Source organism: Ascaphus truei, chromosome 2, assembly GCF_040206685.1.
Source record: "Ascaphus truei isolate aAscTru1 chromosome 2, aAscTru1.hap1, whole genome shotgun sequence".
In the NCBI taxonomy this organism is placed as follows: domain Eukaryota; kingdom Metazoa; phylum Chordata; class Amphibia; order Anura; family Ascaphidae; genus Ascaphus; species Ascaphus truei.
Window position 1 is genome coordinate 243021106 of NC_134484.1, and position 24421 is coordinate 243045526.

The 24421-nt window shown below is 44.3% G+C and overlaps 1 protein-coding gene across 2 annotated transcripts; it reads left to right on the forward strand.

The window, feature by feature from the left end:
- Positions 1 to 690: 690 nt before the first annotated feature.
- RMP24 (ribonuclease MRP subunit p24) lies at positions 691 to 24159 on the forward strand. Of its 2 annotated transcripts, XM_075586010.1 has the most exons (6): positions 744 to 847; positions 4778 to 5082; positions 11747 to 11769; positions 13963 to 14162; positions 21017 to 21222; positions 22380 to 24159. In XM_075586010.1, exons 2-6 carry the CDS (start codon positions 4988 to 4990, stop codon positions 22531 to 22533), a joined length of 678 nt encoding a protein of 225 aa, XP_075442125.1. In that variant the 5' UTR covers positions 744 to 847; positions 4778 to 4987; the 3' UTR covers positions 22534 to 24159. The 2 variants fall into 2 exon arrangements, with proteins under 2 accessions (XP_075442126.1, XP_075442125.1); XM_075586011.1 differs by lacking the exon at positions 4778 to 5082 and having other exon boundaries at positions 691 to 847.
- Positions 24160 to 24421: the final 262 nt, after the last annotated feature.

Below are 24421 nucleotides of genomic sequence, written 5' to 3' on the forward strand. Positions count from 1 at the left end.
AAATAGTGTTTTAAATGAAAATATTGTTATAAAACAACAAATAAAAACAGCACAGCTGAACTGGTTTTTTTTGTATCTCTTTAGATTTTGTTTATTATTATTATTCACCTTTTCATGATACATCCTTCATTTAGGGCAGGCCGATGATAATGTCCCCAAGGTGGGCTATATACTAAAGTGTCCCACATGGTGTAAAAGCCCGCTATATACTAGTGTCCCACATGGTGTAAAAGCCCTACACCAGATTTATGAAAGGAATTATTCATCTCTTTTTCTATGGGATTCTTTCGCTTCTACCAATATTTTTTTTGCATCAATGTTGGTCAAGTTTTGCACCTAGGACACTTCAATAAAGGATGTTTCTTTTTTTTTTTAATTACAAATACGTTTGCTTTTTATTAACTTCACTTGACGCACAAGATTCTTTGTCGCCCTGGTCCATGCCTGTCTACATTCAACAACAAGCAAGAATAAGCAATGCGGTACAAGATGTGCAGTGCAACACAATGCCAACCCCAGCCCGACCAGATATGACATGTAACACAATAGTATGCAAAGCTGGCACCGGCCAGCAATGCAAATAACATGCAGAAGGATGTACTGCCGAGCCCCGTGGCAGTGCACGAGTTAAATAAATCCGTCAGTTCGAATTCACTTCAAGATTGTAAACACCCTCGTGCACAACCCCCAAATTTGGTCTCGCGCTCCGGATCACGTGTGCTCGCGCGCCGCTCCGCCTGTAAGTGTCGCGCGCCGAGACTATGCAGAAGAGGCCGGAGCAGAAGTTCCTGCGGGAGGCGGCGATGGCGCTGAAGGATTCCTGTCCCGGAGTGTCCCGGCATCTGCTGTGAGTGTCAGCGGGGAGGGTAGAGCTACAGGACGGGGAAGGCCCATGTTTATATGAGCATGTAATTGCTGCGTGCGTAGTTGTTACTATACATATGCGATGGACTGCAAGTCCCGTGATGCCCCGGGGCATGACGTCACAGACCTGTGTTCCGATTGGGGTTGCCGGTGCGTGGCGTCATTAAGAGATTTGCATCCAGTGGCTCAATGCGCCTCCATGTGGCTATGTGCATGATATACACGTGTGTGTGTGGCTATGTGCATGATATACACGTGTGTGTGGCTGTGTGCATTATATACACGTGTGTGTGGCTGTGTGCATTATATACACGTGTGTGTGGCTATGTGCATGATATACACGTGCGCTGGCTCCGTGCAGCTGCTCTCTGAATGGCATTTTTCTCTTATTTTATTTATTTGCAACAATGTTGCACCTGTTTTGTAGCTGAGAGATGTTGATAAGCAAAAACACGAAGGCCAGGCCAGTGACGTCACGGAGCTGAGGGCGAACCGCTCACGTGACTTGTCTGTCGCGCTGAGAAATCAATTTAACTGATTTCTCACGTCACGCGCGCCTCATGGACGTGAACACAGCTTTAAGGCAGTCAGTTTGCTCAGTCTGCAGTACCATGGCCCCAGCCTAAGGCCTGGGCCATAGAGGGGGGGAGCCGTGCTGCACTGTGCTGCACCGCGCTGAGGCTCGCCTGCAGAACCTGTGCCATTCCATGCACATACAGGCGAGCCAGCGTCCGCGATCGGAGGTGGGGGGAGACTGAGGGAGGCGGGGCAGTGACGTCGCTGGGCCAATCGCCCGCGACGCACTGACGTCGACATTACGGCGCCGTGACGTTGACGCAGCCCCGCTCTCATTGGAGGTTTTCAGCCGACGCTCGGCTGAAAACTCCAAAGCCTGAGCACGCCTGCGGACGCTCGCGCGAGCCCCCTCTCAAGGCATCCTAATTGAGGATGCAGGGGCTCAGCGCTGAGCGTCCGCACGCCTCAGCACGGCCTGTCCTTCTATGGACTCGGCCTTAGGCTACTCTTATAGTGGCGGCGACGTCAGGCTGCGGTCGCTGGAAAAATCAAATAGAGATGACTTCCAGCAGTCGTGCCGCGCTTAGTATAAGCGCACGCGACGGCGGCACTTTAAGTGCCGCCTAATCCTGCTCATTTTGTGCAGGGGTGCCATATGCACAAACGTGTTTGTTGTCTGTTGCACATAATAATGTCGTCTTTATGACAGACCCGCCAACATTTTGCACTTAGAATTAGATATGCTTTGGTGCCTATACTGGCTGTATGGCTGCGAACACGTGGCGTCACGCTTGCCTGTAGCTGGAGCGATACACAGCCCGTAGGATTGCGCGACGGGGCGTGCCAAGAGGCGTTCGCTGTCATTGGCTGAATCGCGCACGTGACCCGGCCGTCACGCAGCAAAATCAAAGTTATTTGATTCCTCGTGCGCCCTGTCGAGCTCGTGCATGCGCCGTCTATGGCCGCACTCATTACCTTACTGCATTTTGATCGGTCGCGCTTACCATGGATGCGGCCTATGAAGCATTGCCAAGCAATTTATATAGAACTCCTCCCATAATCTAGGCATTTTACACACCCCAAAAACTGTTTAAAAGGTACAGTTTGTCTAACTTTACCAAAAAAAACATGTAGTGTATCTGCTAAATAGTAGGTACAGTTGGAGGGTATGCTTTCACATGGTAAAATGGAAAATTAGATGTGTTAATAAAAACCTGTAGAAATCCTGTTCAGAAGCCAAACATCGCTTTACTTAAGTAATAATCCCCGAAGAATACTAGTAATAAAAGTAATGCCCTGTTCTGAGGGGGGCTTATCACTGTTATAGGCTTTTTTTTTTTCATGAAGATGGACACCCTTGTAGTCATATTGATTTTTATCAGGATGATTGTCTACTTTTTTTTGCTTTTACTGCTAGTTTAATAAAAGGAAATATTACATGCACACAGCCCCCTCTATATACACACAAACACACTCTGCAGCCCCCCTCCTCTACACCCAAAAACACACTGTCTTGCCCGACACTATCTCCTCTCCCCCCCCCCCCCCCGACCACAGTAGGGCCGGGAGAGCGAGTGGAGAGACCCAGGAGGACTCAATCTCCAACCAGCAGCAGGACGCTGGGTCATTGTTCCAAGTCACCGCCTGTTTTAAATTGGCTGCTAGGTAATATTTAAGTTTATCCGGTACTCCCAGGCCTCCACACTCCTTCGGTGCCGTCATGATTGACCTGGCTACTCTAGGCTTTTTATCGTTCCATATGAATTGGAAAATTCTGTTTTGTATATTTTTCAGGTCCGCGACTGGGACATGGATCGGCAACATCTGGAATAAGTACAGCAGTCTTAGTAGAATGTTCATCTTTACAGACGCCACTCTTCCTAGCCACAACATTTGGTGTTCATTCCAGCTCTGGAGATCCTTTTTAATTTCCGCGAACAGCGGGGGGAAGTTGTGTTTATACAACGCTCCATAGGAATTCGCAATTTTGATCCCAAGATACTTAATATTATTGGAGCTCCATTTGTAACTAAAGTTTGCTTGCAGGAGTTTTACTTCTGAGGGTGTCAGAGAGAGATTCAGGGCTTCAGATTTGTCGCTATTGATTTTATACCCCTACACCTGGCCAAATTTTTCAAGTTGGGACTGAAGGTTGGGAAGGGTCATCAAGGGGGAGGACAGGGCTAAAATCACATCGTCCGCCATTAGCGAGATCTTATACTCTCTCCTATCCTAATTTCCTTTATATTTTGATCTTTTCGGATTGTTGCGGCGGGGGGTTCGATCGTTAGGGCAAAGAGGAGTGGGGACAAGGGGCAACCCTGTCTTGTACCGTTCCTTATTTTTATGGGAACTGAGCTTCCACCCGGGAGCTTCACAAATGCTAATGGGTTCTTGTATAGTGCTTTGACCCCCTCTAGAAAGGGTCCGCTGAAGCCGAATTTGACTAATGTTTGGATCAGAAAATCCCATCTGATTCTATCAAATGCTTTTTCAGCATCTAAGCTCAGTAAGCAGGCTTTCGTTTTTGAGAGATGCACGTGGTCGACAATATTTATAATTTTGCGAGTGTTATCCGAGGCTTGTCTGCCCGGAATGAATCTCACCTGGTCTTTGTGGATCAAACTCGGTATTATTGGGTTTAACCTGTTAGCCAATATTTTACTATAAATTTTTAGGTCCGAATTAAGAAGAGCAATTGGTCTATAACTACCACAGTTAAACGGGTCTCGTCCCTCTTTATGGATTATCGCTAGGTTCGCTAAGGACATCGAGGGAGGAATCGCTTCCCCTTCCATGAAAGAGTTAAGAACTGCTAGAAGATGAGGGGCTAGCACCGCCTTAAACTTCTTATAGTATAAATTGGAGAAACCGTCTGGGCCTGGGGTCTTATTTGTTTTTAACTGTTTTAAAACTTCCACTAATTCCTCATTTTTTATTTTTTCATTCAAATGAGGACGGTTTCTTCCGGGAGGGCTGGTAGGCTGCACTCCTCTAGATATTTTGAGATAGCCGTCAACCCAGACTGAGCGTTTTGGGGGAGGATTCAAGTTAAATAATTTTGTGTAATAATCTGAAAATTCTTGGGCAATTTCGTTTTCCTTAAAGGTTTTGAATCCAGCTTTCGTTCGAATTGCTGTAATTTGGGATTTTACCCGTAGACCTCTAAGTTTATTGGCCAAAATCCGGTCTGCCCTATTGCCTTTATCGTAAAACCTTTGCTTTGTCCACTTTAACGCCCGCTCTACCTCACGTTGGACGGTTCTTAATTCCGACCTTGCTTTGTCTAGCTTTTTATATAATTTTTTTTGTAGGTTTGGTTTTGTGTTCGGTCTCCAGCACTTGAACTCTCTCTAATAGTTCCTTATAGATGTTCTCCTTTTTTTTCTTTTGGTAGGATGCTATGGAAATGAGGGACCCTCGAATTATTGCCTTATGGGCTTCCCACAGCGTGGCCGGAGAGTTCACTGAGCCCTTGTTTATAACAAAGTATTCAGAATTTTTTTGGGAAATCGAATCTACTACTTCCGTGGAGTTTAGTAAGGAGTCGTTTAGTTTCCACTGATATCGGGAATTTTTCGAGAAGGGCAAAGAGAGCAGCATATCGATGGGGGCATGGTCAGACCAGGAAATTGAGCCAATATTTGACTGGAGGGACACCTGGAGAACATCTCTGAAACCTAGGAAAAAGTCAATCCTCGAGTAGGTCTGATGTGGGTTGGAGAAAAACATAAAGTCTCTCTGTCCCTGGTGCTGGGACCTCCAGATGTCGAACAGAGAGAAATCTTTCATGATATCTCTAAGGCTCTCAGCACCAAGGAGAGTGGACCTGGGAGGTTTGGTACCCTGGGCACTTCCTCTATCGAGGTCTGGGGAGCTGATCATATTGAAATCTCCTGCTATTAAAACTGACTTGTGTTGGTTTTTACTCATGATCTCCAGTACTGTCCTGATGAATGCTATCTGGCCCTCGTTAGTTGCGTATATGTTATCCAGTGTGATTGGAGATCCTGAGAGAGAACCTGAGAGGATTAGGTACCTACCCTCTGGGTCAGCTATCATTGAGTCTAAAGCAAATGGCGTATTGCATCAAAATAATATAGCTACCCCTCTCTTTTTGAATTGACAGGACACATAGTATGCCTGAGGATATATCTTTTTGAATGTGTTTATAGGGGTACAGGAATTAAAATGTGTCTCTTGTAGGAAGAGAATGTCCCCTTTGAGCTTATTTAGTTCTTGAAATGCTAGATTCCGCTTTCCTATCGAGTTAAGCTCCCTGACGTTCATCGAGACAAGTTTTATATTGGACGAATTAGACATAGTGCTTTGGAGCCCTCAAAGGCCCTATCCGCGGTCGCTTTCCCAAGGCAGCCAGCCTTCCTTTCTTTTGTCTGGGACAGAGTGGGCCCAACGCCCTCTTCTTTGTCCTCGGTCCGGGGCAGAGCCCCCACGCGAGGGGAGGCAGGGACCACCCCAGGGAGGGGAGTGGCAGGAGTTGGGAAGAGAGAGAGAGAGTGAAACAGAAGGGCTTTTGGAGAGCCCCATCCGGAAATCCTTCAAAGCCCTAGTGGCGAAGGAAACAGGGTTATTGCATTGGGAGACCTTCCTGTACGCTCCGGAACTGGAACATCCAGGAGTAAAACACGGTCCCCACTTTTTAATATTAGTACATTCAGTTTTTCATGCTTAAGCAATTATATTTAGGATTCAATTTTTCCCCGACATTGACTGGGATAATCAGTATATTCCCACTACCTTCACTCGTTTCTCACCTGAACCTCAGCCCACGCAAACTACCAACTTTTGTTTTCTTTAGCATCAGCAGTTTAAGTTCCATCTCCCTATACCAGGACTAGCCCAAGATAGGGGAGTTACTTACGTTAGCTATTACATCGTTGGTTTACTATGGATGTGAATTAAACTTATACATAATCAAAACACTAATACATATACTTATGACTAACACATTTTCCTTGGATCTTGAGAATAATCGGCTATAACAACATTGCTAACCTTGAAGATCCATAACAAAACCCACACAGAGATAAAGCCCCCATTCATTCTCAGTATTTGAGCTTATCCTTTTCCGCAGGGAGGAGACCAGTAATCAAATTGAGATGTTAGATGACCATGGCCCTGAGGAGCACGGGAGAGAAAGATGGGGGGAGATTGGGAAGGGGTGGCCGGGATAAGCAGGGGCGGGAGTGGGGGGCAAAGGGGGAGGAGGGGTGGGGGAGGAGGAGAGGTGAGGGGGAAGGAGGAGGGGTGGGGGGGAGGAGGGAGGGTGGGGGGGTGGAGCAGGTCACGACGGCGGGACCGAACAGGGACAGGAGACAGTCCCAACTCAGTCCTAACTCAGTACTAGATACATATGCTTGTTCTATCTTACATAATATTCTATTTCTCTTCGCTACTCCCTAACGTGCATCAGGATTTCTTGAGAGACCCTATTATGGATAACCAGGTCTCATCTACGTTCATTTTACACCGATAGACCATTATTTTTATATAGCAAGTTTAACATAGGCAAAGCTTTCAACTCAAACTGATTTGAGGGACTGGGATTAACATTTATTCCCTGGGAGGGAGGGGGGGGTGTCTGAGAGGGGAGGAGAGCGATCATACAGGGAATGCAGACCTGGGGAGAGGAACAGAGGGATAGGTGAGGGACCTAACACAAGGGAGAGATGCCTCAGTCAACTATCTAAGCTTATACATGTTATTTACATTAGAGCACTTATATCTGTAAGATTGTACATAAACTTATCCTTTTAAGAGAAAGGAGAAAAATAAAAAACTGGGGGGGGTGGGAACACCAGAACGGGAGGGAATCAGCATGACTTTATTTCGAAGTCTGGGTAGGAGAGGGGGGAGATCAGTATGTTTAGAATGAACCCCTCGGAGTCTTGAGGTGTGACCTGGGGGATAGACCCATCGTGGGTGTGTGTCCAAACCTGAGCAGGAGTCCCGGTCCTCAGCAAATATCCCGTGGTCATCTGACAAGGTCCCCGGCATGGATCCAGAGCAGATCTGCCAATTGAGCCCATGAAGACCGCGGGGGGTCCCGGGTGTCCGGCAACGCGATTTCGCTCCTCCCGTGACCCACACCGACCCCTGGCACAGAGAGGCCGGATCCGTCGGCACACAGGGTGGAACCCGGCTGCATCAGGATGCCGCAGGCCATCAGAATCCCATCGGGCGCACCATCCCCGCAGCCTCTCCCCACATCCCGAGCGGGGGGGGGGGGACAGCCGGCTTTTTCTGTTTGTCAAGTAGCGATGGAGGTCCATTCAAGAATCAAAGGTAGGGGTATTGAGAGGGGGATGCTAGAGGGTGATGGGGGAGGGATGCTAGAGGTGGTTGGGGGGGGATGGAGGGGAGCGAGAGAGCGATGGGAGAGAGATGGATGGTGGGGGGGAGAGATGGATGGTGGGGGGGAGAGATGGATAGTGGGGGGGAGAGAGGGATGGTGGGGGGGGAGAGAGGGATGGTGGGGGGGGAGAGAGGGATGGTGGGGGGGGAGAGAGGGATGGTGGGGGGGGAGAGAGGGATGGTGGGGGGGAGAGAGGGATGGTGGGGGGGGAGAGAGGGATGGTGGGGGGGGAGAGGGGGATGGTGGGGGGGAGAGGGGGATGGGGGGGGAGAGAGGGATGGTGGGGGGGGAGAGAGGGATGGTGGGGGGGGAGAGAGGGATGGTGGGGGGGGAGAGAGGGATGGGGGGGGGAGAGAGGGATGGGGGGGGAGAGAGGGATGGTGGGGGGGGAGAGAGGGGGATGGTGGGGGGGAGAGAGGGGGATGGTGGGGGGGAGAGGGGGATGGTGGGGGGGAGAGAGGGGGATGGTGGGGGGGGAGAGAGAGGGATGGTGGGGGGGGAGAGGGGGATGGTGGGGGGGGAGAGGGGGATGGTGGGGGGGGAGAGAGGGATGGTGGGGGGGAGAGGGGGATGGTGGGGGGGGAGAGGGGGATGGTGGGGGGGGGAGAGGGGGATGGTGGGGGGGGAGAGGGGGATGGTGGGGGGGGAGAGAGGGATGGTGGGGGGGGAGAGGGATGGTGGGGGGGGAGAGAGGGATGGTGGGGGGGGGGGGGAGAGAGGGATGGTGGGGGGGGGGGGGAGAGGGATGGTGGGGGGGGAGAGAGGGATGGTGGGGGGGGGAGAGGGATGGTGGGGGGGGGGGAGAGGGATGGTGGGGGGGGACCATCAGCTTGCAGGTAGAACACAACTGCGTCGGGGAGTGGGGGATCAACGCCACATCACCCCTGTTTGAAGTAGTAGTTGATCTTCTCAGTCTCCAGCTCTTGGGTTCTGCTGGGTCGCGATCTTCTCAGAGATCTTGGAGACGTAGGTGAGCGCCACCTGTTCTCCGAGACGTCACTGTCACCCAAAGGAAGGAGATTCAGTGACTTCAGAAACCGGGGGATATCCTCAGCGTAGGAGATGGAGGAAAACTTTCCATTAGATTAAAAGGGAATCCCATCTGTATCGGATCCCGTTTTTCCTCAAGAGTTCAGTGAGGGGTCTCATTTCTTTTCTCTGTTCGATTGTGGCTCGAGAAGATCTGTATTGGTTCATTTTTAACCTGCAGGACTCCTCGCTGTCTGCTGGCAGTAAGCACCTTTTCTTTAATAGAGTAAGAGTGAAATCTTATGAGGACGTCTCTTGTTCTTTTAGGGTCTGTTGATTTTGGGCCGGGAGCTCTGTGCGCTCGGTCCACCTCTACCTCCTCCTGGGCAAGCTCCGGGACCAGATATATGCATAGGTCTTTCCGGTAGGGTCTTAGCGAGTCAGTGTCTACTGACTCAGGGATATTGCGCACCCTCAGGTTTTATTTATTTATTTATAAAATATTTTACCAGGAAGTAATACATTGAGAGTTACCTCTCATTTTCAAGTATGTCCTGGGCACAGAGTTAAGACAAATAATACATGTTTACAAATACAGTTACATAATGAGCAGGGTATACATTATATACAAAACATTGCATGCACAGTTAAGGATAATTTGTATTATGGGCGTATGAAACAGTTACAGACCAGATTAAAATGTGTGACAGCCTTAGATTTGAAAGAACTTAGACTGGTGGTGGATGTAAGAGACTCTGGTAGGTTGTTCCAGTTTTGGGGTGTACGGTAAGAGAAGGGGGAGCGGCCGGATACTTAGTTGAGCCTTAGGACCATGAACAGTCTTTTGGAGTCTGATCTCAGATGATAAATGCTGCATGTGGTAGGGGTGAGAAGCTTGTTCAGGTAGCTGGGTAGCTTGCCCATAAAGAATTTGAAGGCAAGACAGGAAAGGTGAATTTTGCGCCTAGATGCGAGTGATGAGTGGTTTTGGCGCCGGTCCCTGTTCTCCTGGTCTTCAATTCCCTCCCTGAGTGCCCTGATCTCATTACTCATTCTGCCCATTTCCTCTTCGTTCGATGATTGAGCTATGACGATCTCTTCCACTTTATTTTCTAAAGTGCCTGCTCTCTGCGAGAGGGAGTTCAGCTCCATTTTTAAGCCGTCGATCGCAGAGGTGAGATCTTCCTGGAATCCTTTCCGCATCCTCAGGAACAGCCGTTCCATGTATTCTGTGGATAAGTTCCCTGGTATCTCTGGATCCGCAGCCGGCCGGCTTCCCTCTGTTTCCTCGGGGGCACACGCGCCGACGCCATCTTGGGAGGTCTCTCCGATGGTCGAGGAGCGTGGGTTAGTGGAGAAGAAGATAGATGCAGGGCAGGTTTTTTTTTTAGTTTATTTGATATCCTGAGGCTGAAATTATGGTTATTAGCAAATTTCGGAACTTTCTATTTCGTTTTTCGCTTGATCTAGCACTTTGCAGCTGGTGAGGATCCGGAGCAGTTCTCCTAGGCAGCCATCCTCGCCAGCGTCACTGGAAGTTCTGATATAACTTTTATTTTTGAGCAACAATTTTACACCACTTTTGGCTTGATACATATGCATCTTAATATTTAAATGTCCATCTAACAACTCCACCTTACTCGCATCAGAGTTTGTGCGTTTACGTTTTGTTGACATGTAAAATACTTTGTGCTGAAAACATGTTCTCGGGTGATTACATTAGAAGTCAGGTTTGTGTAGGTGCTTTAAAGCTGTCACAAATTGTATACATAGTAAGCTCTCGCGCACGGCCCTCATCACCTCAGTATTTGTTTGTGCATGTTTGTCCTCGCCTGTATTTAACTTTGTTTTTGTAATATACATAAGGCCTCGGCCAGGTAGGGAACGGACGCGCTGACGCTCGTGCGCTGCGCCCTGCGCGGGCAGGCGATTCGTGCGTACGCGTCTGGGGGCGCGGCCACAACATCACGGAGCTGGTCGGGCGAACCGCTCACGTGACGCGCTTGCGAGCAGCAAATTCAAATTTGCTTGCTCGGCAAGCAGCTATGTGCCAAGCAGGCGCGCGCGCCCACGCTGGCCACATACATTGTCCCAATGTGTCTCATCGTGGCGAGCGTGGGCGCGCCCGCTCAGCACCACCCTGGACTAGGGCTAACTCTATACCCATTGTACCGCGCTGCTGAATATGTTAGCACTTCGCAAATAAACAATAATAAGAGTGTGTCCTGTATTGTAGATTTTCTTGGCTTTGCAGTTACATGATGGGGGTTTCTGTATATGCCTGCTTGTGAAATAACTTTTCTTGCCTGTTTTTATATGCAAAAAAAAAAACAAAGATAATTTTGTAGTTCTTTTACTTAACCCTTTGGCTGCCCCTAGACCTAGTCACTACGTCATTGGAGTCTGGCACTCCAGGGTCATGCCCCCAAGAGTGCTTTTTTCCCCCAGCTTAGAGCTGAAGTGAAGGGAAATGGTAGAGGACTCCAATTCCATTTCCGGGTTAAGGGCCGCCACGGTCATGTGACCGTGATGTGCCGCCGTGGCCCCTCCGGCACTCAAAGGCTTAATAAGGCAATCCCTCCTAGGACCAAAGTGTAATGCTAGTTGAAGGCATGTGACTAATTGATGGCATTTTTACCAAAATCTGTCAACCTGGCCTATAAGCACCTTACAATGCAAATTAGCATATAAAAATATTTAAACACGTGAGTTGGGAGATGATAAATTTCCTCCCCACTTCCCCTTAACTGTATCGGTTCTCTGATAAGGACATGGTGGGTGTGGTAAAGGTAAAACACTTCTCCATTCAGGGGCACTAAAAAAAAATATTCACAAATAATTTCCAAAGAAACTAAAGCCACCATATAGTTTGCTTTATGCATGACTATATTTGTTTGAGGAAGCCAACTAGATTGTTAAATTATTTACAAAATGTTATTTGCAAGTCTGCTTTTCATTGTTAGTTTCTTGAAAATATCACACTCCTTAAAATTTCACATACTCTCTTTTTTTTTTTTTCAGGTCTGTCCGCAATTCATTTAAAAGTAAGTACAATATTTTGAAACAAAGAAGCATTTGAAAGTGCTGGTAAACGTATATCAAGAAATACAATCAATGACGATTGCAGCATCACCCAATGGAAAGCCGCAGCATCATATACCGATGACATCACCGCTTTCTATTGGCAGTCGAAGTCTGGGAAATGTAAAATGTTAGCCTTTATTTAAAGTGCTGGCTGTGAGCAGTATGGATTTATGCATTTAGCAGGTTTGCATTTGTTTAAAGAAAGCTTAAATATTTTTGTTTATGTCCTTCAAAAAAAAAAGGGATACTCCTGAAAACGCAGCTTAATCCTTTGAGTGCCGGATGGGTCATGGTGCTCGAGTGCCACGGCCCCTCCAGCACAGTGCGGTCACATGACTGCAGTAGCCATTTTCTGGGAAACGAGAGGGGGAGTCCTCTGTTTCCTCACTGGGCAGATAAGACAGGATTTTAACCTGTAAAAAACAGACCGTGTTAGGATAACATAGTGACTATGTCATAAGACATTTGAAGGCCTAAAGCAGCAGTCTGCACTTCATAAATGATTTTCGTTTTAAAAATCTGGTGCTCCGTTCAGCAGATAAAAGAGCTTAAAATATTACATGTACGGGAGGCTTAAACCGAGCTGTGCCCAGTGCTGTCTAAAGGTTACCGTGGTTACTACAGAAACTAGGGATTAAGAGAATCGTGATTTTTAAAATAAAGGACATGTTCAGGGGACAAGATGGAAACAATTTGTGAGTTGAACTCATATAGGTTTCTAGGGAGGATTGCTGTTTTAAAGGAGCATGGGGGGGGGGAATCTCTAATGGATATGAAGCCGGGGTGCACTTACACTGCCCTCCTCCCCAAGTAGCAGTTGCGGAGGAGGGCACCTGCTCCGATCCCCCCTGATCAGATTCTCCCCCCCTTGCGCACTTACACGGTCCTCCTCCCCACACCGAGCAACAGTTGTGGAGGGCACCTGCTCCGATCCCCCCCCCGATCATATTTCCCTCCCCCTGTGTGTGTCTGAGAGAGAGAGAGAGTGAGTGAGTGTGTGTGTGTGTGTCTGTCTGTCTGAGAGAGAGTGTGTGGGTCTGAGAGTCTTGAGGGGGTCTGACAGTCTTGAGTGGGTCTGACAGTCTTGAGTGGGTCTGACAGTCTTGAGTGGGTCTGACATTCTTGAGTGGGTCTGACAGTCTGAGCGAGAGTGGGTCTGACAGTCTGAGCGAGAGTGGGTCTGAGAGTCTGTGAATGGCTCTGAGAGTCTGTGAATGGCTCTGAGAGTCTGAGTGGCTCTGAGAGTCTGTGAGTGGCTCTGAGAGTCTGTGAGTGGCTCTGAGAGTCTGAGTGGCTCTGAGAGTGTGAGTGGCTCTGAGAGTCTGTGAGTGGCTCTGAGAGCCTGAGAGAGAGTGGGTCTGAGAGTCTGATTTCCCTACCCCCTGCCCGATTTGGTGTGTGTGTGTGTGCGCGTTTGCGTGTGCACAGACACCAACCCACAGTCAGTCATAGTCACCCACCACCCAAGAGTCAGTCAGTCACCCAAAGAGAAGCAGTTCCAGCCATCACATTAGTGGTGAGTTCATTAAATGTTTGACCAAATATAGCAGGCTAATTTTTAAGTTGATAATTTTGGATGGCCCTCGAATGATTTTATAAATATCAAAATGGCCCTTGGCAGAAAAAAGGTTCCCCACCCCTGGGTTAAGAGAATCGTGATTTTTAAAAATAAAGGACATGTTTAGGGGACAAGATGGAAACAATTTGTGAGTTGAACTCATATAGGTTTCTAGGGAGGATTGCTGTTTTAAAGGAGCATGGGGGGGGGAAATCTCTAATGGGTATGAAGCCGGGGTGAAGTGAACCGCGTTCATTTCAGCTCCGATTACCCCCCTGCTTCCAGAGATACTTACTTCTGAAGGTGCATCCGGTTTCTGATGTAGGTTTAAACCTCCTGTGTCAAACGGGCCAATATGCCTGATGACGTTGCAGCTTCCTATTGGCCCGCAGGACATTTGAACCTCCATATTCTTCACCCAGCCCGGGCTGGTGCCAGCATGACCTACGGGAGGGTAAGTATCTGGGAAAACAGGAGGCCCCCAGAGCTGAAATTAACTCCGTTCCGTGCCTGAGACCCCCTGCTTCATTCCTAGAAGAAGAAAAAAAATACTCTAGGCAGAACCACTTCTTTTAATATCATTGTTTTAATGCAGGTGTGAAAGGCACTGAAGAAAGAATATGCCCATTCTGTTTTCAATTCTTCATGCCGGATAACCACAAAGTGCGTCTAAAACCAAAAATGAAAATAACGCCATGCATTCAAAGTCTCCTGCGGAAGGAATTGAAGAGCCACCGACTCAACCTGAAGCAAACAAAACTCCTGCGGAAATACAAACTTGCAAAGAGTGTGCTGGTAAGACTTTTTTTTTGTTGTTGTTTTTTACTGTAGTAAAATCAAATGGTCGTACCAGTTGTGGAGTGGTCACTAAAGAACCCTATTCAATATGCCCTGAAGTATTGGTTTAAAGCATAGCTGGTAACAATCTTCAAGGTTGAAACAGCTGTCTTGAGTAAGTTTATTTGATATGCACCTCTGTAACCCAGGCAGTTCTGCGTAATATAGCAGACATAAGCTTAAAGGGGTCCATGTTAAAATGAACATAAAGCAAAAGGTGACACTGAGTGTTCATTTGCATGTTATTACCCAGAATGCCTGGCTACAGTGGAAGCACTGAGAGATTATGGGGAAAAGTAGGTTTGTGGACCTGTTGAGACGTGATTGTGCTCATACATGGAATTTTTATTTGCTGTACCCAGTACTGGGAGAAGAGCAGCTCTGTTCAAATAATTGGGACTAAAATCTGCTTCAGTGCAGGGAAGAGGTTTCCCAGCATATTAAATAGTGGTTTACAAATCTGAAACCATTTTCTCATGTGGATTATGGAAATCATTTATATTTAAGAATTCCGTTTTTCATTATTTATGCTTTTGTAAAATCAATGTTTATTGTTTTTTTGTTCTGGTGTTTTATTTTTAAATAGCAGATAAGGTGTATATCAGTGTAAACAATGAAAACAATTTGCGATATATTTAAATTTGGTAACAAATCTACGTAAGTACCAGCACTCACTGTCTAATAGCTAAATGATGAAAACAGTTGTAATGCAGAATAAACATTTAATAATAAAATGAACCAGAAATAAATCAAATGTGTTTTCAGAAACCAGTATCACAAATGGGCATGTCACAAAGTGAGGGGTGGGGAGGGGGGGGGAGAAGGAAAAGGGGAAAAAACATGAAACACAAGGAATATACACAAAAAAATGGAGAACGGAAAGTATGCTAGGGGGGCAACGTTTCGAGGGACTACCTCTTCATCTGGCCCATTCCCCCTGGTCCAAAAGGTCCCAGAGCTACTTCCCTAAGCCTCCCTTCCCCTATAACTGGTCAAATCAGACACCCCTGAAAATAGATAGCAAACATACAGTATAGGCTAAATACAGCTAAACAGCTAATAGCAGGGCAGCAAGAATCCACTAAAGTCAATGCCAGTAGTTCAAGTACCACAAGAAACTGTGGGGAATGGTACAGTAAAGGCTGAACACAGCTTGCAAGAAAGCAGCTTGCAAAGAAGCACCAGGAGTCCACAACAGTCAATGAAAGGTTAATGGGAATAGCAAATGAAGACACACGAGCACAAGGAGCAGAGCCACAGAGGGTTTGATTACTGTCTTCATTTGCTATTCCCATTAACCTTTCTGATACCTAAGAGAGCCGTCTGCCGCCCAAGCCTTCGGAAGATTGCAATCCGGAAGTACGGAGACGTAAAGCGCCGACGGAGCCGAGCCACAGAAGGGAGAGAGATCCTCCAGGTTCCGGTTGTTGGCGTGGATCATTAGATCAAATTGCTTATATCAATATAGCACCATGTGAGTGTATTTCGAATATCTTTTTCATACATAAAAGTGTCATATCGGTCTATGCTATGTCTGTTTTTTAATTGCCCTATAAAGGTTCCGTCAACACATGTTCCTTGATCAATATACCCTGAAGCACCGCTGAGAAAGATACCTTTACGTGTATTGTGAAAGTTTGGAATCTGTGAGTAATATTCTCATAGGGATTGGGAAGATTTAACACCTTGATGTTCAAAACATATTGCACTATTGGATATATGTTTTTTCTCTTATATGTGCGCTCCCCATCAACTCGGAGACCATAAGAATACTACTGGGATTGAGAGAGCAATCCACGTTTGGGTTGCGGCTGCACACCGAATCTGTTTGTGTATGTATAATATATATATATATCTATATATCTATAGATATATATATATATATATATATATATATATATATATATATATATATATATATATATATATATATATATATATATATATATATATATATATATATATATATATAGATGCAGACCTGTCTAAGACATGCAAATGAACATCCAGTAATATTTACAGTTGCTTTACTGTGGAGGGTTTTTGTCACTTTTTTTACCCACCATAACCTTAATAATAGTGGTGATTACCTAGTCTAGTCTCAAACCCGCTTAGCCATTAAGACCAGCCTCACACTGATGATACCCATCAAGGTTGAAACATGTATGTGAGTAGGTCTAATGGCTTTGCATCTCATCCCAGCCTCTGTCTAAAAGCTGTGTTTAAAACAGCATGCGTTGGCTTGCGGATTTGCTTGTGTAATACGAGCTTGAGACAAAAGGTGGCACTGAGTGCTCATTTGCATGTCATTTGCCAGAATCCCTTGCTGCAGTGGAAGCGCTGTGTGCTGGGAGATAATGGGGAAAGACAGGGTTGCAGACCTGTCTAAGACATGCAAATGAACATACAGTAATATTTACAGTTGCTATATATATATATATATATATATATATATATATATATATATATATTTTTTTTTTTTTTTTAATCACATGTATTCACATTTATTAAGATTCACCAAGTTTAATTTTTAAACTTTTTTTACGCTAAAACAGTTAGCGCCACTTAGAAAACTTAGTTCACTTTCACAGCTCCGTAGGACAACCTAGTTGAAAGTATGTGGAAAAAAGATGGGATTGCTGCTTTTAAACTCTTTAAAATAATCACACATTTTATTTTTTTATGTTTTATTACTTTTGTTGGGTTTTTTTTTTTAATAAAAATCCACACTGCACACACTCAAGTACAAAAACATATATTTTAATTGTCACTAGGGACATGAAGAGACCTTGTTCCTTGAAAAGCTATTCTCCTGTGTCATTGGGTATTTGCCACTGATTTGTAATATATTTATACTATTCCTGGTATTTCTTATATACATAAACCATGAAAATGCTTAAAATGATTTTTATTTATGTAACATTTCTTCATGCTTTCCTATTTTGTGTAACCTGTGACAATCAAGAAATGAAGAAAGATTCTATCAATAGGATCCCAGATCAATTTTCATTAAACTGACAACCAAACTATGGGATTTCTCTTGACCTGTGCATCCATGTGTAGGTGTCAAATATTCAAGGGCAATCTGGCTGGAGGAACGTTTTGTCTTCCTACCTAGAAACCCATCATAATGGAAAAACAAAAGGGATTTAATAATCATAACATCCATTTCTTTTATTTTTGTAGCTTACATGCTCTTTATTTTTTCACCACGAACATCTTTCATTCCATTGATTTAAGAGGGTTGATGTTTACCCACATAGTGGCATATTGTGGCAAGTGACGGCAGTGCTTGACGTACATATTGTGACGTGGACAGGTCGATGAATGACTGATAGAGCACCGTGGTGACCTCAGGCTTTTCAGACCGTTAATGAAAATTGATCGGCATGGTCAGAAACAAGAATAAATGCCAGCAATTCTTTCCATATGAATGAACAATGCTATGTTATGTATCACTGTTCTATTATTATTTCTGTTATTAGGTTAACTTCATCTCAACATGCCTGGTGTTTTTGTTTTCAATAGCAAGTAAAAATTAACATCACTATAACAAGCTCCAATGCATAGAATATATGACGAGGAGGATTCAAGTTTGAATTAACTTCACGAAGATCAGATGTTCTTGCTGAAAGTATATACGCCTGTATTAGGGATTGCACATTTCATTTCCTATGAATCCTTAACCTACCTTTTGAGGGTTTCTTCCCTGTGAAATTACCCGCCCATTTCCACATTCACCATCCTCTGGTGAACTAATTCCTAATTCTATCGCTTGTATTGTCCTCTTGGTGCATTTCTGTCTAGGGTTATTTTTGTAGCAGGGGGTCTTTGGAGCTGACTCGCATTCATTTTAGCTTCTAGACTCCCTACTGTCAGAGATACTTCAGCAGCAGCCCCAACTGGGATTGCAATATGGCGGCTCAAATCTCCTGAAGCACATGAGCCAATAGGAAACAGCAACAGTTTCCTATTGCCCATGTGACGCAGGACCTTCTAAACATGAAGGAAATACCTTCATGAGCTTTTCCATTAAGTATCTCGGTAAGCAGGGGGTCCCGTAGCTGAAATGTGCTGTTCAGCTCTGAAGACCCCGTGCTTCAAACCTATGGTGAACTATTTTTTTTTTTTTAAAGAAATGCTCCTTTGTAGGATCGTCTCGTTATCCTTCTTAATATAGATCTGCTCTAATAACAGTGCTTACTTAAGCTTTAGGCTAAGGCCCCGCTCCCTCAGTCAGCGCGCCCGCACTGCAGACAGGCGGCGCACTGACAGACACAGACCGCGATATGCGGTCTGTAGGGAGGCGGGAGGGGAGTAGGGGCGTGGCCAAAATGGGTGGGGAGGCGTGGCCATGACGTGAGGGGGCGGGACCATAACACAGCCCCACAGCACAGCATCCCCTCAGCCCCACAGCAGCCCTCAGCCCCTCCAATTGACCACTCCCTGCGGTCTGTAGGGAGCGGGAGCTGGGGGTGTGGTTTGAGCGGGAGGCTCTCGTGCTGCCCCCCCCCTCCCCCCGCCCCCAACCTGTCGGTCCCTCTCCTCCCCTCCTCTCCCCCCTCCTGGAGCAGGGGCAGCCTGCGAAACGGGCACCAGAGGAGGGGGGGGGCGGCGCTATGCACAGCTGCACAGACAGGGTGCCCGCCTCCCTCCCCGTTGCCGCTTCCTTTCCCTCCTCATTGGCTGACTGCTGCACCACGTGACGCGTCAGCGCTTCTGATCACAAGAAGCTTGCAGCATCGGCCGGCTGACGCGCCACAGCACGCAGTCAGTTATGTCTGAAGGAGCCAGCGGGGACCTCCAGACTGGAGGAAAGGAGCTGGTGGCCCGCGGCCGCACGCGCCGCCGGCCGCAGCGGGTTCGCAGCCTAAGAAGTGAACTTCATGGACCCAAATGTTACTTGGAGATTAAGTTTTTATGATTAGCAGTTAGCTTTATGCATTTCAGAAATTACCAGCATTGAATGAAGTATTGTGTCTAATCTTGGGGAGTATGTTGCACTACACCTTCATTTACTGTAAAGAAAACACTAAGTGTCATATCTAATATACAGTACTAAGCTATAAGGCACTCTGGGCCCATTACGTTTAGCACAACTTTATAGATATGTGCCTAAACCTACAAATTCGGGACCTTAGAAAAAATTGCTTAGTGAGCAGAGACTCCTACTCTATTCTCCCACAGAATGACCTCCTTGACTTTTTGGTGTACACATTAAAGAAACAGTCTGTACAAAGTAGTAGAAAGGTAATACAGACATACCCCGGTTTAAGGACACTAACTTTAAGTACACTCGCGAGTAAGGATATATCTCCCAATAGGCAAAAGGCAGCTCACGCATACGCCTGTCAGCACATCCTGAACAGCAATACCGGCTCCGAAGCTGTGAGCAAGCGGGGAAACTATAGAGCCTGGTACAAATGCGTTATTTACATCAGGAAAAAAGGTAGTGCTTTGCTTTAAGTACATTTTCACTTTACATACATGCTCTGGACCCATTGCGTACGTTAATGCGGGGTATGCCTGTACTTAGCATGTGTACAGTTGCGTCGTCTTACCCTTGTGTGGGCACAGGATAGAAACTGAAGACAGTACACGAAGTAAAATGCCTGTATTATTTACGCCACCCTCCAGTATTTTGGTAGCTTGTAGTTTAATTAAGCCAATTCAAAATGATTATACAAGTATTTTTCCTACTTCCTACTGAAGGTCACTGATGATTAAACAATAAAACATTAATTGGCTTAAATAGCATGACCTTTTTCCTAGCCACAAAAACTTCCTGTATGTGCTGTGGTCTGTAATGATGTACCTAAAGTATTAAGAGCCTGTTGTGAAAAATGGGTGGGATAATGGTGACATCCTTATCAGCCTGTCAATTAAAATATGGGGGGATACTTTCACATGGCTGGATTATAAATGTCTGAGGATGTCTAAAGATATAGTAGCACAGCAGAGAGACAGGAATGAGGCTGCCAATATAATATTAGCACTGCAGGGTGTGCATCAATAGTGTTATATAAATCATTGCCTTTTTGATCGGTGGATCAGACGGATCTGTAGACTGAACTGATTTCCCTGCATCTCGCTTCATGCACAATGGCGACTTTTACATCGGTATGAGACCTTCAAGTTTTTGTCTTGTTTACAATGTGCTTTTTAACCTGTTTTTTTCCCAGAATAGTGTTTTGTTTTTGATATGCTTAATAGGCAGTTATTTCAATTTTCCTAATGTTTATGTTTTTGCTAATTATCCTAATCCCTATGATGATGATTCAGTGCTTCTCTATGGCATTTTCCGCTTAGAAAAAGATTTGTTGTAGATTTTATATCACAATATTTGAAGGGATTAATTGTGTCAGTTAATGAGGATTTTCCGCAAGTTGTTTTATGTCATTGTGCATCAGGCACCAAAATTAGATTGTAAACTACAGTACAAGGGCTGGGACTTTTAACTGTAAAATGATTAATATGCAGCACCCATGGTCATCATACCCACCTGAAATAATAAGTTGCTGTTTTTTTTATGTTCATTCCTTCCTAAATCTCAGGTAGGTTTCTGTTTCTATCAATATACTTGTCACATGGTCAAATAGAGACCTGCTGTATGAAAAGAAAAATAAGTTATTAACATTGTAATTCTTGGTGTAATTTGTGCACATTCTTTCCTCCCACATTTTGTTTTTTATCTTGTATGTGGAGAAACTTTACATCCTCCTTTATCTAATTACATACATTTTATAATTTTGCTAAGTGAGTTAGCTGTTCAAATCAATGTCCAATTCTCTACTTATTTCTTATGTTTTTAGATGGTTACATGCAATACATGCAAAAAGGTTTCAAAGTATCCTGGTGAAAGCAGAAATATTCTCCCAAATGGCCCAGGAACCCCCAAGATTAAACGAGACTTTGGATCTCCAGATTTGAGAACACCTGGTTCTAGTAGGAAAGTGAACCTGTCTTATAGCGAAGAGAAACTGAGCTCCAAAGGCAAAAGTCCACTGCTAACACCCAGGTACCAAATGCTTCTGACCAGATTTCTCAAGCTGGTTGTGATATAAGTGTATGCCTGGTCGCTGGTATCTCGTTTTAAAATGTTGGGGGAAAGGACGATACACATTCTGGGAAGAAATGTATTAGCTCATTTTGTATGCATTCAAATAGTTGTTTAATAAAACTTATCCAGCGTGGCAGTAAATCTAAAGTTTATGTATGAAAATAGATTTATTAAATTAAAATAGCCCATTAAAGCAGAAATACCAATTTTCCCCATAATTCTACGTTCTTACCTAACCTGGCAATCGTTTGGTACAATAGTTTGGTGCTCCTGTTCTAAATCCGTTAAAATCCAGTATTATCAAATACTACCGAACTGATTAATTAAAAAAAAAAAAAAAAAAAGGATTTTTCACGTTTTGGTGCTTTTAACGTGTGTATGTGTGTATGTGTATCTCCAAGTAAAAGCCCAACAGTGCCCCAGTGCCAGATAAGTTATACTTGTAGAATAAAAAATAGAACAGAATGGCACGCCGTGGCTTATACTGTAAGTGAAGTAAATAAAGTTTTATTTGTGTGTGAACATCACCCAGAACGCAGGTTGAACTGGATGGGGGATGGACACAACACACAGGTTTAAGATGCCAAAAAATGTATATTCTAGTCCACACATGAAAGTTCTGGTTCTGTGTGTGTGTATGTGTGTGTGTAATATCGGTAACTAAAAATGATGCAGTTTACTTTTTAATTAAATGGTAAAACATCTCACAAAATCAGATACTGATGTGCAGCATATGAATGTCTCCAAGAAGTTGATATAGAGCAATGGCTTACAAGCACTTATTGGTAGAACAGAACAAATTACTGTTGTGGTGCCTTTACTCGGCAGAATGGGATTCTATCATTTTATTTCTGGGTTTGATGTCATATTATTGATCGAGCTCACAGACTGAGGTTTGTGTTTTGGATAGGGGGTATTGTCAAGCTTCTTGCTTATTCTTGAGCACTCCATAAGTGTGGAATGTTCTGTTCTCCATATGTTGGGAACCATTGGTACAGACACTGTTTATCCTCTTATGTGAAAATATTATGTGTGAGATTGGTGAAGAGATATGTACCATTTAATAAATTAGCATAAACATTTTATAATGAAACATTTGTATGTGTTTTCTGTAGATCCTGTGCATCTGCACATTCTTCACCAGTTACCACAGCATCGATGGCAAAGAAGGGCAAATTTCATTTCTCTAGGTTAAAAATGCTCCTTAGTCAAGAGAAGAAAGGACCAAATAAGAAGGGAGAATTGCAGAACTTCCTGTCATCTCTTTAATAAAATGTCTGAATTATTTTCCTATTTTTCTGAAACTGTGTCATATACTGAAATGTGTAATATGGATTAGTGAATCATGCAAGTTCTGTTCCAGAGCAGTATTACCTTGCACAAGTACAATTGTGAATAAATGAACTGCATTTAGAATATTGTTATTCAAAATATATTTTTTGCAAAAAAAAAATTGTGTATACTGTATTGTGGCAGCTTTTTGGAGCAGTGAAATATATTTAGCTTTATTTAAAAAATGATGGTATCCATTGCAATTAAAACTGATCTTTAATGCAATAATTCTTTAAAGGTCCTTACTGCTGAATTATATGGATCACCAGTCAAGAAAAAAATCTCCCTAGTCCACCGATAGAGCCCAGCTCTGTGCAGAAGGGTACTGAAGAACCACGCTGGTGGCAGAGCTGTCAATTGCTGCTCTGCTTCCCAAAGTTGATCTCCACAATGCCTTGTACAGTACCATGTAATGCATTTTGTAGAGTAATGTGTTCATCTGCACCCACAGTCTTTCCAGCACTCGTTATCCCTAATTTTCCATTTATACGTTGGCTAGTTTCAGCCAACAGCAAATGCAAGATTTAATAGACATAGGTTCATATTTACTGAACGGTGCTAAACAATAAGGCACTTTACAGCACGTGCAATTGAATAGGTGGTAAAGTGCTTTGCAGCTTAGCACGTCTTAGTACATAAGGCGAACAATCTTTTATACCATGTAATTAAAAAATAAACTTGTGACAATTTGTCAGGAATATACATTTAAAAAATTATTTTAGGGCAATCAATGCAGCATATTTTTGGGCTATCTTAATAAAAAATAATTGTGCAGCAAACTATTGTTATACTTCAGATTCCTTAAAATATCCCAGCATCTAATGGTTATGTTGCGGAGATAACAAAGACCCAAAAGTATTATCTGAGCTTCCTGCAATTCTTACAACCAAGCTCTGCAATTGGAAACAAATTTAATTAGATTTTCTCTGGATTTAAATCAAATGAGTCCCGACTTGTGCAGTTTTTGTTTGAGCCAGTCTGAAGATTTATTGTCCCGGGAGTCCTCAAAGTGTGATGCAGAATATTGTGCCCGATCGGGGAGTAAATTCCATTGACTTGAATTGCAGTAACCTCCAGCTTTGATTTACCCCAAGCCATCAACTCAAAGAATACTTTTGTTTTATTTTTTTCTTACTTTGAACACTTTCTTAATTGTATTTGCAGCTCGAGAGATCAGTGAGGAAGGGGTGCTTCAATTAATATTTCCTGTAAGGAGAAAGCGCTTTTGGTGTGTAAAATATATTGATATTCAATGTAATCATGAAGTGGAAGCTGAATTGATCATTCCTGTACAGAGAGCGAGAATTTAAGGCATAAAATGTAGCGCCATATATTCAATATAATTATGAAGTGGAACATTATCTCTCATAAACTGTACTAACTACTTCCAACTGGGCACTGATATACTTGACTACTAAGTATTAAGCTTGTGAACAGTGTGCTATACATTTGCATTTAATTTTTAGAGCCACTATGAAATGCAGTTGCTTTATTTGTCTAGAGCTTACTGAACTGTCAGTTGTATGTAAAACATGTAATTAAATATGACATTTGTTATCTGTTTACTCATTGTCCTCCCTTTTGTCTCTCTTTTTTTTTTTTTTTAATATATAACCTTTTCTGAAGCATGGTGAAATAGTACATATCATTTCTGCCCCACACTGTAATCTAATCTAAATCTCGCGCCCCCCAGTTTGCACACCCGTGATCTAGATAACTGGAGAGGCTTGGTTTTAAGGCGGTGCAGCTGCCGTAGAGAACAAATATAGAACTGGACTGCCGTCGAGTTAAGTACAAAGAAGTTTTGTGGCACATAAAATACAGG